Here is a 13,848-nt window from a genome sequence, read left to right on the forward strand (position 1 = left end):
CCCCTTTACTTTCTTGCCATATTGTCTGTGGCTGCTCTTGTAGAATTGAGGAGCTGCAACAGACATTATATGGCCCACAAAGCCAAAAATACACACTGTCTGGCCTCGGTAGAAAAAGTTTGCCAATCCCTGCTTTATAGTTTGCTAGGTGCTTTGTCCTTTACAAAGAACTTTGGGGTTTATGTGCTACTTTACAGTATACAAAGCTCCTTGCCCTTGACAAAGGACTGTTGCATATATGGTGTGTTTAGGCTTTAGAAAGTACTTTGCAAAGGGCACCACTGTTTACAAGATGCTTACCATTTATAAAGTGCTACCATTTACTGTGCACTCTGAATTTTCAAGGTATTTTAGTTTACGAATTGCTTTACTGTTTGCTGGGGACACTGCTGCTTACAAAGAGCTTTAGAATTTTAAAAGCACTTTGCTATTCATGAAGCAGTACCTTCTTAAGGTACTTTACAGTTCACAGAATGCTTTAGTATCAGCCACCACTCTCTGAAGTTCTTTATAGCTTACAAAGTTCTTTGCTGTCAGCCAAGTGCAAGTTCACAGAATACTTTAAAGATTACTAAGTGCTTGGTCATTCACCATGGTGTCTCAGTTCACAGAGGACATTATAATTGAACAAATATTTTGCTATTCACTAAAGATGTCCAAGTTTCACAGAGCAGTTTAGAATTTACTAAGAATTTTGCCAATTGCCAGGGAAATCCCAGTTCACAAGGCACTTTACAGTTTTACATACTGCCATTCATTCAGGGCTTTCTGGGCCCTGGCATGCTTCACAGAGTGCTGCTGCCCTGCACCTGCTAGTGTGTCTGTGCCCCCACCAAATTCTGGAGTGCTCCCACCTCAATGATGTGATCTCGTCCATCCTTGCCATGCAGCGCTTCCACTGCACAGATGTCCAGTCCCCCAAAAATCTCTGAGCACGTGTCCACCCACAGCTTGTACCTGCCAAAATGCAAGGCAAGGAAGCCTGTCAGTACCTGGTCTGGGCAGCCACACTTCCACTCTTCCTCCCATCAGCCCCCACTAAGGTCAGGCCACCCACCTGTCAGACATAGCAATCTGCTCAAGCATCGCAGAGCCAGTGTTGGTCTTCCAGTTTCCTGACACTGATGTCCTCCTGGAGAACAAAAGGAGACAGGAGAGAGGCTCAGGGGGCCTGGGCTGCACAAGGCAGGGCAGGGGGACCCCTTCCCCAAGCCTTGGTCTTTCCACTCACATGTAGGCCTTGTAGTTCTGCCCAATCTTCTGGATGCGTACATCGTATTTGGCATCAATGAAGGGCTCGGTGGTGGCATACGTCTTGGTCAGTGCCACGACACTCGCAATGTCCTGGAAGTCGTGCTGGTTGTCCACCTTGACCTGTGGGAGTGGGGTGGGAGTCAGGGCCTGGTTAGGACGAGGCGATAGTGGGCAGTGGGGGTGCCTTGGGGCAAATGACACAGGTGAGGTGAGTGCACAGAAATTCAGTGGATACCCCCAAGGCAGTCAAGCATGTATTCATTCTGGGCCTCCTGGCTTTTACATGTGCATGCAGATACCTCATGGGGTGTGAGTACATACAACCTGATTTTTAGACTCTTTTACTTTAAATGGGTCAGTTTATGGTATGTGCATTATATCTCAATAAAGCAGTGAGAAAATTGTGTGTATATACAGTATATAAATATGGGCACCCAGACACAAAATCCATTGTATATACAATATATAAACAGAGCATGGACACAAACATAAAAATTACAAGTCTGCTTTCTATGAACACACAGACAAAATCAGATGGGTGGACAGCACACAGGACCCCGAGACCCTTGAATGTAAAAGATGACATAGTATGTGTTCAACAAAGAGGCCTGCCTACATACAAACACAGTGCTGGAAACACTAACAAATAACAGGACACACAAAACTGGCTGAGTGCAGGAGAGAAAATTGGGCTAACAAATGTAAGCATATGTGGAAAAATACAAATAGATAAAGGACACACATACAGAATTATTTTATTCACTGAATACACAGTATACTTTTACAGGCATACTTTCTTGGAGATACTGTGGATTTAGTTCTAGACCACCGTGATAAAGTGCAGGTCATAATAAAGCAAGTCACAAATTTTTTGGTTTTCCAGTGCATATAGAAATTGTATTTACACTGTATTCTGTTAAGTGAAATACATATCTAAAAGAATAATGTACATACCTTAATTTTAAAATACTTTATTGCTAAAAGATGCTAGCCATCATCTGACAATGCAGGGTTGCCATGCACCTTCAATTTGTAAAAAAAAAAAAAAAAGTACCTGTGAAGAGCAATAAAGGGAAGTGCAATAGAACGAGGTATGCCTGTACTTACACCTGCACAGTGCCAGGAGCATGCATCATTTACAAGCACACAGGTCCAAACCCCACCTGGCGACTTACCTTGCCCATCCCAGAGTGTGCGTGCCCCATCTTCACAACCACAGGGTACGTTGTGCTGCTGAGCTGGTAGGGTGGAAAGGCAGAGTGTGGTCAGTGGTCAGGGCAGGAGGGCTGACAGCTTGGGGCAGGGGTGAGGGGAGCCCATCCAGTGGGAGCCACACTCAGAGCCATTTTCCCACAAGAGGTGGGTCAGAGATAGCCAGCTAGCAGCTGGGGGTCACACAGCACTTGGGAGCTCAGACTCCAACCCAGAGCCCTGCCTGCCTTTCCCTCCCTCCACCACCCCCGAGTCCCAGACTTCCCGCCTCTGCTTTCCCGGGCAGAGGCATGGGTAAGGGGTGGGGGACTTTTCCGGAAAAGGGAAAGTTTATTTTTACAGTGAATGGATGGATGATAGAGAAGTGAGTATGTGCATGTGCGTGTGTAGGGGTGTGGTGGTGAGCATGTAGCAACTGGACCCCTCAGCCAGGCCTTGTGTGTGCATCTCTTCCACACACATACACAACCCAGAGACAGACAAACCCTCAGAACTCAGATGTACACTGCCACACCCAGAGGTTCCCACACACGCTGAGACCCAGGCAGTGGAAAGACCCACCGCCAACACAAGCTCTGGAGCACGCCTTGCTCTCTGGCCACACAGCCAGCCAGCCAGCCCAGCAGTATACACTCAACACTTGTAGACATGCAGTCCATACTTGTGGGCACAGACGTACACACAGCCCTCCTCTCACCCAAAGCCATGTAACAGAGGGACACACAACACAAAGATTACCTGTGCAACACTGAGACCCAACCCTCAGAGGCGCACAGAAGTGTGACAGGCACATACAACAGAACTGGGTACATATTCAACACTCACACATGCAATATTCCTAGGCATATGCATACCGAACGGAAAGACCCACCCTACATCCAGAGGTACACACACTTCTAGGTATTCACAGAAGCACTGAGACCCACAACACAGAGACACACCACCCTCCTGGACACATACAAAATGTATCTAGGAACACACATACATATAAAACTTGCCTTGCCATATATACAAACAGGCATGTACACAACCAGGGACACCCACAACCTCTTAAGTACATGAACAACACTCTGGGGTGTGTATGTGCACGCACACACACATTTAGGTGTGAGGATACCTCAAGTCTCCCCCAACCCTGGGCAGGGTAGAGGGAACTGAGTTAGCTGACCCCAGCCTCACCACACATGGATGCACACACAGGGTTGTGCCCTCCCTCCGCTGTGTCGACGGACGACAGGGTAGAGAGCAGCATTCCCGGAGGGGCTGCTGGGGTGGTGGCGGTTCTCAGTTCCCGACACAGGCACAGGAAGCCCGCAAGGTCAGGGTGACCGATTGACCTTCAGGCCTCACCCTCCCTGCACCGCCCCCCCACCTTCCTCATTTCCCAAATTAGTGGCGTCACGATGGGGTGCTGAGAAGCACCAAGTCGTTACCTTGTTGCCAGGATGCTTTAGATAGCGTTCCAGGCAAACCAGGCAGAAATGGCAGGTGATGTAACACAGGCGCACACCCAGCTTACAGAGGTGACAGCACACCCTTAGTTCGGTGCGCAACCCAGACCTGCTTTACAGAGGCAGATACAACTCCAGAAGCAACACAAACATAGTGGGCTATCCGAAACATTCAGGTACACACCACACACACACCACACACATACCACACACCACACAGAGGAGCACACACCACCTAAAACCACACACACAACCCTCAGAAGCAGAGACACAACAGGATGCTGTGTGTAAGCGCACATGCACACTCCCCCCCCCCGAAGTCTTTAGGCCCCTTTTATAAACCTTGTTTTCTCTGGACCTGAGCCTGAACACAACACTGTGTGTATGTGTGTGTGTGCCCACACATGCTGTGCCTGTAGGGATCTCTGAACACTGGGATCCCCGAGCCAGCCCTAGGTTTGAATCTTGGCCTCTCCTCTTCCTAAGGCCGTGTTTAACCCCAAGTAGGTCACTTAACCCCCTCCAGGCCTCAGTTTCCTGATCTGTACATAGGGCACAATCAGGCCCAAGCACATGGTATGTGAGAGGACTGTCAGGTGTCTGCACACCCAGCTGAACCCCACATCCCCCACACCCACCTCACCAGGTGGCCACACCAGCTGGACTACCCCTCCAGAAAACCCCACTGGTTTCGAGATCTGCACAATAACCTGCATCCACACAACCCCTCACGTGTAGACAGTGGGCAAAACTCTGTGCTGACTCAGGTTTCAGACTCAGAGAGCTGGCGTCAGAAGCAGTGTTAGCGAGGGGCTGCAGCAGGACTTTCCCTGCCCTCACTTCTCCCTTTGCCCCACCACCGACTTACTCAGCCCCCGTCTCATCACTCTCACTCCCCACTTTCACAATCAGCTTCTCTAAATTCCTGGTTTATGTCTCTTCCCCCTTATCTAGTCCCCCCCCCACCTCCGCCCCAACCCAAAGAGTCATTTCTTCACTCATTCCTGGGCAGATCACTCGACCCCTTTGTCTGTTTCCTCATCAGGATAATGAGAACAGGAATAGTCTCTAACTCACAGATTTTGTGAGGAACACAACAGCTATTTCAGACAAAACATTTAGCATTGGCATGCTAAAGCCTGTGCTGGCTTTAGTATCTGGCACACAGGAAGCCTCCATCCTCAAAAGGTGTTGAGCACTATTATTATTATTGATTTTAACATCCCTAGGTTCAGATCAGATCAGTCGCTCAGTCGTGTCGACTCTGCGACCCCATGAATCGCAGCATGCCAGGCCTCCCTGTCGTTAGCCAATATTAATTGACAAGGAGGTAATCGGGACTGATGACATAGAGTAGCTACAAAGATTTCAGAGCAGTGTTTGATGTGTAGTAATAGTAAGAACTCCCTAGTGCTGGCAGTAGTTTCTGTTGTGGTGGTATTGGTGATGGTGATGGTTGTGCTAACCTTGCTGAGTTAATCAAGCTTAATTAGCAAGGAGGTAACAGAGATCTGACGACAGAATTACACGAAGGCTTCAGGGCACAGTATATAGTAAGTGCTCGGGAAGAGGCTGCTATCATTATTATTGGCCTGTCCTCCCTGAACTTACCAAGGATGTTAATTGGCCCTCAGAGCCCTTTCCCAGGACCCAGGGAAGATCCAGGCAGCATCTGGAAGCTGGTGGACAGATTGTCTCACCCCACCCCCCACCAGGGGCATGGGAAGGTTGGTGGGGAAAGGGGAGGGCAGGATGGGAGGGGATCTGTTTTCTACTGACTCACTGGCCTCTTTCACCACCTTTCAGCTCCCCCCACCCCAATGCTCATTCATTCACTGGCAGCTTCCCTGCTTGCCAGGACTGTGCTCTGCCTGGGTTAAGATCCTGGCACCAGTTAGCCTAGGTTCAAATCCCAGCCATGCCCTGTGGTCCTGGGAAAGTTCTTCAGTTCCTCTCTGCCTCCTCTGGGAAATGGGAATAATATCAATAACCATCTCAGAGGCTTATCATGAGCTTGAAGTGAGTTGTGTTAGTTGCTCAGTTGTGTCTGATTCTTTGAGACCCCGTGGACTGTAGCCTGCCAGGCTACTCTGTCCATGGGATTCTCCAGGCAAGAATACCCGAGTGGGTTGCCATTTCCTTCTCCATGAAGTGAGTTGGTGCTATATAAATGCTGATTGTTTGTCTGTTTTTGTTTTTTTCTGAGAGGGGTTAAGATCCAGGTTTTGGCTCTACGACCTGAGTTCAAATCCCAGTTCTGCCACTTATTAACTGTGAGCTTGGATAAATCATTTAACCGCCTGTGCCTCAGTTTCCCCACTGTATCCGTCCTCCATTCACCTGCCCTATCTCCCTCCACTGTTTCTATTTGTTTGCTCTCTGCCTCCCCCCACAGTAGTTGCACACCAAAGTGTTTATTGAAGGAAGGAATCATTTGGGCTTCACCCATGAGGGGTTTTGGGGGATGTGGGTGATCAGTTAGATTCTGGAGACTTTAGGAAATTGCATTGGGCGGAATCCTGCCTGTAACCCTCCGCTGAGACCGCCTGGAGGGATAGTGCCTGACGTGGAGACGGGGGAGGGGGTGGTCAGGGCGAGGCTCCGGGGAAGGGAGAGGAGAAGGATGCATCTCCTTTTTGGAGTCCAGGGCCCGCCCCTTGGCCTCCGCGGATGGTGGGCGGATGAGTAATGCATCCAGGAAGCCTGGAGGCCTGTGGTTTCCTACCGCTGCTGCTACCCCGCCCTCGCATGGATATTTATCCTCCGCAGCTCAGGCCCTGCCGCCATCGCCGCAGACCCAGCGCCCAGAGAGGCTACACCAGAGGTAGGCAGGGGCTTGGGCGGCCCGCGGGGCCTGGAACTGGGCTGGAGCGTTCCTGCCTGATACTCGGCTGCTCAGCCTGGCCGGCGGGTACCAGGACCTTGGGCTGGAGCAGGGGAAAAGGGCGGGGGCGGGGGAGGGGGGCTGGAATCGCTCTTTAAATCCCAACACTCCCAACTCCTTTGAACCCCTGACATCCATCCCCAGCTCCCCGAAAGCCACGAGCCCCTAAAGCCACAGCTGTCTCCCAAGCTGCCAAGTCCCCTAAATTCCCTCTTTGTCCCCCAGCAACCCAAACCCCCGAAGCTCCCTCAGCCCCCACAATCCCTAGCCTCCCAAATTCCCAACTCCCTAAACTCAAAGCTTTCTCTGCACCCTAATTCCTCAGGCACCCCACCCCCTTAAGCCCTCAAACTCTGTCAACTTCTTAATCCCCAAGCTCCTCCAAATTCCTCAACTTCCTTCAACTGCCCCCCATTCTCTATAACTCAATATGCACAACCCCCCAAACTCCCAACCTCCCTGCAAACTCCTTCAGCTCCCCTAACCCCAAATTCTTCAGCCCCAACTCCTCAACCCTCCCACTTCTTTAGCACCCCGAAATTCTCCAACTCCCCCAGCCCCCTAAACACGGCAGCCCCATAACTTACCCACTTACCTAGTGCTCAAAGTTTAAATTGCTCAAACTCCATGACTCCTAAACTCTCCTGACTCCCTATCCCCCTAAACTCTCCTGGGTTCTCAAATCCCCAAGCCCCTTAAAATCCCCACTGTGTCTGTGGAGGGGTGTGGTGTAGAGTAGGGTGGGAGGCCTGCCCAGGTATGTGGATCAGCTGGGCTGGGGGCCCTCTGAACCCTCCTCCCCACCCCCCAACAGAACGCACCATGGCCCCCTTTGCACCCATGGCCTCTGGCATCCTGTTGCTGCTGTGGCTCACAGCCCCCAGCCGAGCCTGTACCTGCGTCCCACCCCACCCACAGACGGCCTTCTGCAACTCCGATGTCGGTGAGTGTGCCCACCTCGCCCACACACTCCCAGCTTTGGCTTCCCTCTCAGTTCAGTAGGGTGCACGAGGGTGCCTACCTCTAGAACAATTCCACTCAGCACACTGACTCTGCTTTAGCTGCTCTGCATCCTCATGCTTTCTTGATTACTCAAGGCCCAGACCAACCTCAGAGCCCTTGTACTGGCTGCTGCTTCTGCCTGTATACCCATCCCTCCAGGTACCCACATAAGTGGCTGCCTTAAATGTCACCTTCTCAGGATGACCTTCCCTGACCACCCTGTTCAAAACTTGAACCCCTGTCCCCTAGTACTCCTGATCCCCCTCACCCAGCTCTGAAGTTCCCTATCACACTTACTACCTTCTAGCTTCCCATATACTTAATTATTTCACGTGTGTTTAGTCTCTCTTCTCCTAGTTAGACTGTGAGCACCACAAAGGGAGAGATTTCTGTGTTTTGTTCCCTGCTGTGTCCCTGACACCCAGAACAGTGCCCTGGCACGGAGGAGATGCTCTAAAATATTTGTTGTGTGAACAAACACAGGATGAATATAGGAAAAAGGGTTGAAGCAGTGCTTGGCCAAGAATAGGCATTCAACATACACATGAAGCAATTAACAAATGTATAAATCTCTAGGGTGCTGTCTGGCATCCAGCAATCCCTATTTAAGGATGTGCTTTGCTAGTATTATTGTGATTATTTGCATTGGCCCCTTGCAGTCCCTTTGACTTGTTTTTGTTTCCCCTCTTCTTTTGTAGTCATCAGGGCCAAGTTCGTGGGGACCGCAGAAGTCAATGAAACTGCCTTATACCAGCGTTATGAGATCAAGATGACTAAGGTAACCCTTCAGTTCTTGCCCCAGCAGTTCCTAACATCTTCCTCCCCGTCAGAATAAAAGCCTCTGGCCACTGGTTTGGCGGGAAAGTTAGCTGTGATCTCAGGATGCTATCTGACTTCAGGGAAGAATGTGGAGTGGGAGGACTGTGTCAGTACAAGACTCTTCCCTTCATCCACTGACAGATGTTCAAAGGGTTCAGTGCCTTGAGGGATGCCCCTGACATCCGGTTCATCTACACCCCTGCCATGGAGAGCGTCTGCGGATACTTCCACAGGTCCCAGAACCGCAGTGAGGAGTTTCTCATAGCTGGTGAGGTTCCACCCCATTGCCCTGTGCCACGCCAACCCTCCGCTGCTGCCTGGCAACTGCTCAAGTGCAAGGGAAGGGAGGCTCTAAAAGAATGGTCCCCGTTGAAATAAGGAATGCCCTAATTTCAGCCTATCAGAAGGCTGGGGCTTTGCCCAGCGGGTGTCAGTGGTCTTGGGACACCAATCTGGTGCCACTCTGTCCCTGGCTCAGCCAGTCAGAAGCTGCCTGTTGACCCCTCCCCTCCCCCGCCACAGGACAATTGTCGAATGGGCACCTGCACATCACCACCTGCAGTTTTGTGGCTCCCTGGAACAGCATGAGTTCTGCTCAGCGCCGGGGATTCACCAAGACCTATGCTGCTGGTTGTGAGGAATGCACAGTGAGTGCCTGGAGCCTGCCTACCTCCTGGAGAGCAGTCCTTTGTCGTGTCCCCAAACCACAGCTTGTTTCTTGCTCCCTCTAGCTATTCCTTGTCCCCATGGCTGCTCCCCAAACCCTAGGGGTATTCCTGATCTCTCTTGCTGTTTCCTCAAATCCGAGACTGTTCCTCTGGACATTCTGCTTGTTCCTTTGCCCTGTGTCTGATACCTGGGGATTCGCAGTTCCCTAGACTATCTGCCAGAGAAGGCAGTGGCAACCCACTCCAGTGTTCTTGCCTGGAAAATCCCATGGACGGAGGAGCCTGGTAGGCTGCAGTCCATGGGGTCGCTAGGAGTCAGACACGACTAAGCAACTTTGCTTTCACTTTTCACTTTTCATGCATTGGAGAAGGAAATGGCAACCCACTCCAGTGTTCTTGCCTGGAGAATCCCAGGGACGGAGGAGCCTGGTGGGCTGCTGTCTATGGGGTCGCACAGAGTTGGACACGACTGAAGTGACACAGCAGCAGCAGCAGACTGCCTGCTTTCTGTTCCTCTCACTCCCCCTTGTGACTGCTCTGCCACTCTGAGGGTTCCAGGATTGCTCCCTGATGGCCCTGGAAGTCCTCTGACCCCAGTGACTGTCTCTGAGCCCCATGTCTCCTTCTTAGGCTTAAGTTTCCTGCATTCCAGTTGTTCCCTGCTACTGCCAGCTATTCCCCGTCCAATGGGACGGTCCCTCCAGGTGACCTGCCTGACTGCTCCCCTACCACCATTCCAGGAAACTGATCTTTGACATGGATTGCTGTCATCTCACCAAGCCCAATGACTGTTCCTCACAATGGGAGGGACTGTTTTTGAGTCTGTAGCCATGTCGGGTGACACCAGGTCTCCCTAGCAGCTCTGTGTTAACAGCTGAAGAGTGCAAAGTTCTCTGGAGGGGCAGGAGGAGAAGCCCTCAGAGCTGTTCCTCCCTCCCCTCCTCCAGGTGTTTCCCTGCTCATCCATCCCCTGCAAACTGCAGAGCGACACTCACTGCTTGTGGACGGACCAGCTGCTCACAGGCTCTGACAAGGGGTTCCAGAGCCGCCACCTGGCCTGCCTGCCCCGGGAGCCAGGGCTGTGCACCTGGCAGTCCTTGCGGGCCCAGATGGCCTGAGTCCTGCCCCCAGCAGAAGCTGAAGCCCGCACAGTGTTCGCCCCTGTTTCCACTCCCACCTTTTTTTCTTCAAGAGGATGAAATAAAGAACTACCACCCAGCAGGCAGTCTCCCTGTGTAGTGTCTGGGAACAAACCTATGTCACTTGATGACCTGGTGGGGGTACCCGGGGACCAATGCTGAGGGAGTGAGGGGTGTCCAATGCTTTTTATATTTTATATACAGTTTGAGGTATTGATAATTATTATGTACATTGGCATTAGCACTGCTGTCATGTAACCTGCCTTACCAACCATGAGTTACTGGATTATCTCTCTACTCAATACTTTAAAGCATTTTACCAGACTAATTTGTCGTTCCTACTCCATTGAGCTTTCTAGTTCAGAAATTATCCTACTGCTGCCACATGGCGGGGGCTTCCCAGGTGGTGATAGTGGTAGAGAACCTGCCTGCTAATGCAGGAGATGTAAGAGACGAAGGTTCAATCCCTGGGTCGGGAAGATCGCCTAGAAGAGGAAATGGCAACCCACTCCAGTATTCTTGCTGGAGAATCCCATGGACAGAGGAGCCCGGCGGGCTACAGTCCATAGGGTCATGGAGTCGGGCATGACTGAAGTGACTTAGCACGCATGCATGCGTACCAAATGGCAACCTCACTGGCAAATTCCCCTATTCACAAATACCTCCAGTGGACCAGCTCATTGACGAATGCCCTATCAATCATTTGTAAACAGCTCTCGCTTCAGGTGCTGTCCTGATGTCATCCAGGGAGGACGTTTTACCCCATCCAAACCTGTGGGTGTCACTGTTGCCACCTTAGGTTTTGTACTGTGAGTCTGACTTGAGTGAACAGGGAGACCTCCAGTAGGCCCAGAGGTCCCCCCCAACCCCCATCAACATAACCCAGCCAGGGACTCTGGAAGTAAGGGCAGCCCTGCCCCTGCCCCCACGGCCTATGGGAGATTTCTTGGAAGTATTCATTTGGGGACAAGGAGGGAGGGGGAGAAGGTGTGATCTGAAAATCCCCAAGTTCTGCCCTTCTCCCTCCCCCCTACTTCTGCTCCCCTCACTCTTTTGATCAACTGAAGCAGTGAAGTGCAGCAAGGGTCCAAAATCAGGACCAACCAGGTGCATCAGCCCACCCGCACCTCCACCTTCCCCTACACAGCTGTCCATTCACCAAAACAGGCCTCTAGACTCAAGCCTCACCTTTCTGGTTCATCTTCCTCCCAAAAACCTGAGTGAGAGACCTTCCAAACACTCCCTTCCTCATGACTTCTTGCTTACACAGCTCGGCCCAGGCCCTTCTCAGTCCCTAGAACCTGCTCCTTACACTCCAGAGATCCAACTGAAGTGAGGTCCCTGGGAACTGGGCTTTCAGATTGGTGCAAACATTCAGTAGAACACTCAAGTGTCCTGTTGACTGGAATCTGCTTTACATAGATATTTGTCGAAGGAAGGGCTTCCCAAGTGACTCAGTGGTAAAGAATCTGCCTGCAATGCAGGAGACCCAGGTTCGATCCCTGAGTCGTGAAGATCCCCCTGGAGGAGGAAATGGCAACTCACTCCAGTATTCTTGCCTGGAGAATCCCATGGACAGAGGACCCTGGCAGGCTATAGTCCATGGGGTCACAAAGTTGGACACAACCAAGTGACTAACACTTACTTAGTCGCAGGAAAAGACTTCCAAATTCCCTCCCATCAGACTACCTACTGGTGCCACCAGTAAGAACCCAGGTCTCCTCCAGGACATTCTGGGTCACCAAGTATGGCCCCCTGGATCCTCTTGGTCCATGTCCTTTTGTATTCCTGGAAGGTTCTGCCAGGGCTCAAGGTATGTCCCAGGGATGGAGGGATTTTCAGCACCCAATGGCTACCTGTGCAGATATTTCCAGCAACAATTTGTGTCTTAATATTGACATGTTGGTTATGCCCTGGGAGGACTGAACCCTGTCCACCAAAAGGGGCAAATGGCAGCCTCTGCTGATGGGTACAAAGAAAGGACCTGGGCTCTGGTGGCCTTGTCTCTATTGGCTCAGCTGCCTGCAAGAGTCTGGCAGCTTCTGACAGTTCACTAAACCCTAGTACCAGCTCCCTGCACTCTTACACCGTTTCCTGACCCCACGGCCTGTTCTCTGCATGTATTCATGTGTGTTCAGTCGTGTCCAACTCTTTGCAACCCCATGGACTATCACCTGCCAGGCTCCTCTGTCCATGAGATTCTCCAGGCAAGAATACTGCAGTGGGTAACCATGTCCTTCTCCCAGGATATTCCCAACCCAGGGATCGAACCCACATCTCCTGCATTGGCAGGCAGATTCTTTACCGAGACACCTGGGAAGTGCCCTAAGCTCTCCATTATTTTACCCCTGGGAGGAAGGTGAAGTAGAAAGTGGCAGAAGAAGGATGAAGCCTATTGTGGAAATGGTTCTCCTGCCAACCTGCCCACCTACAGGTAGTGCCCTGGATCAGGACTCAATACTTCATGGGATAACCACTAGGCCCTACTGCAGCCCTTTTCACAGAGTCTCAGCACACAAGATCACCTCCCCCAGACCCCAGCAGGACCTCCAGGCAAGATACGCGTAGTCCTGGGGTCATTACACCCCCCATCACTCTTCTGGAAAATCAACTAAAGGACTTCTCTGGTGGTCCAGTGGTTAAGACTCCACATTCCCCATGCAGGGGCCACAGGTTCGATCTCTGGTTGGGGAACTAAGAATCCGCATGCTGCACTGCAGCCAAAAAAAAAAGAAAGAAAATCCACTAAAGTAAGTAAACTGAGTTGCCCTTCACCCCTAGCATTCCACATGTCTGTGTGTGAAGCTCTGATTGGAAGAGACTCTGATGGCTGAGAAGAAGCAAGTGGGGGGGGTGGCAGTCTTGTGAGGTGTGCAGCATGGGGTCCAGCTCCACGGGTAGCCTGGGGGCTGGCCCTTCTCACCCAAGCCTCAGTTGTTGATGTTGTTCAATCGCCCAGTTGTGTCCGACTCTTTGCAACCCCATGGACTGCAGCATCTGTCCCTCACCATCTCCGGAAGTTTGCCCAAGATCATGTCCATTGCATCGGTGATATCATCCAGCCATCTCATCCTGACGCCCTCTTCTCCTGCCCTCAACCTTTCCCAGCATCTCCCTGAAAGATGGGCCTTGCAGTCCCTACCCAGAATCCTTCTGAAGTCTGTGCTAGCGTTGGAGGATGATTAATGAGTGCATTCACCCACTGGGTATTTTGGGGGTGTCAAAACACATGAAACTCTCATAACAATAACTTCCTATATAATGTTACAGTAATTTAAATTTCTAGACCGGTAGTGTAGTGTAGTGATTAAGAATCTAAACACTCAAGCCAGGTTATTTGCATTCAAATCCTGCCCGTTACATGTACTAGCTCTGTGACCTTGGGAAAATTACATTACCTCTTTATACCTGTTTCCACC

The 13,848-nt window shown here is 51.1% G+C and overlaps 2 protein-coding genes across 3 annotated transcripts in view; one reads left to right on the forward strand and one right to left on the reverse strand.

Annotated features, from left to right (window-relative positions):
- The window catches only part of SYN1 (synapsin I), a 55,232-nt gene that overhangs the window by 4,301 nt on the left and 37,083 nt on the right, over positions 1-13,848 (reverse strand). For both annotated transcript variants that reach the window (XM_061409923.1, XM_061409922.1), the window contains exons 6-9: positions 2,430-2,492; positions 1,232-1,374; positions 1,058-1,132; positions 855-957 (exon numbers count right to left, since the gene is read on the reverse strand). In XM_061409923.1, coding sequence (XP_061265907.1) covers positions 855-957; positions 1,058-1,132; positions 1,232-1,374; positions 2,430-2,492 — 384 coding nt within the window. The remainder of the gene's footprint in view (positions 1-854; positions 958-1,057; positions 1,133-1,231; positions 1,375-2,429; positions 2,493-13,848) is intronic.
- Positions 6,523-10,511, forward strand: TIMP1 (TIMP metallopeptidase inhibitor 1). The gene is made up of 6 exons (XM_061409930.1): positions 6,523-6,741; positions 7,616-7,744; positions 8,502-8,581; positions 8,764-8,890; positions 9,145-9,269; positions 10,238-10,511. Exons 1-6 carry the CDS (start codon positions 6,606-6,608, stop codon positions 10,406-10,408), a joined length of 768 nt encoding a protein of 255 aa, XP_061265914.1. The 5' UTR covers positions 6,523-6,605; the 3' UTR covers positions 10,409-10,511.

This window comes from Bos javanicus, chromosome X, assembly GCF_032452875.1.
Source record: "Bos javanicus breed banteng chromosome X, ARS-OSU_banteng_1.0, whole genome shotgun sequence".
NCBI classification, from domain to species: domain Eukaryota; kingdom Metazoa; phylum Chordata; class Mammalia; order Artiodactyla; family Bovidae; genus Bos; species Bos javanicus.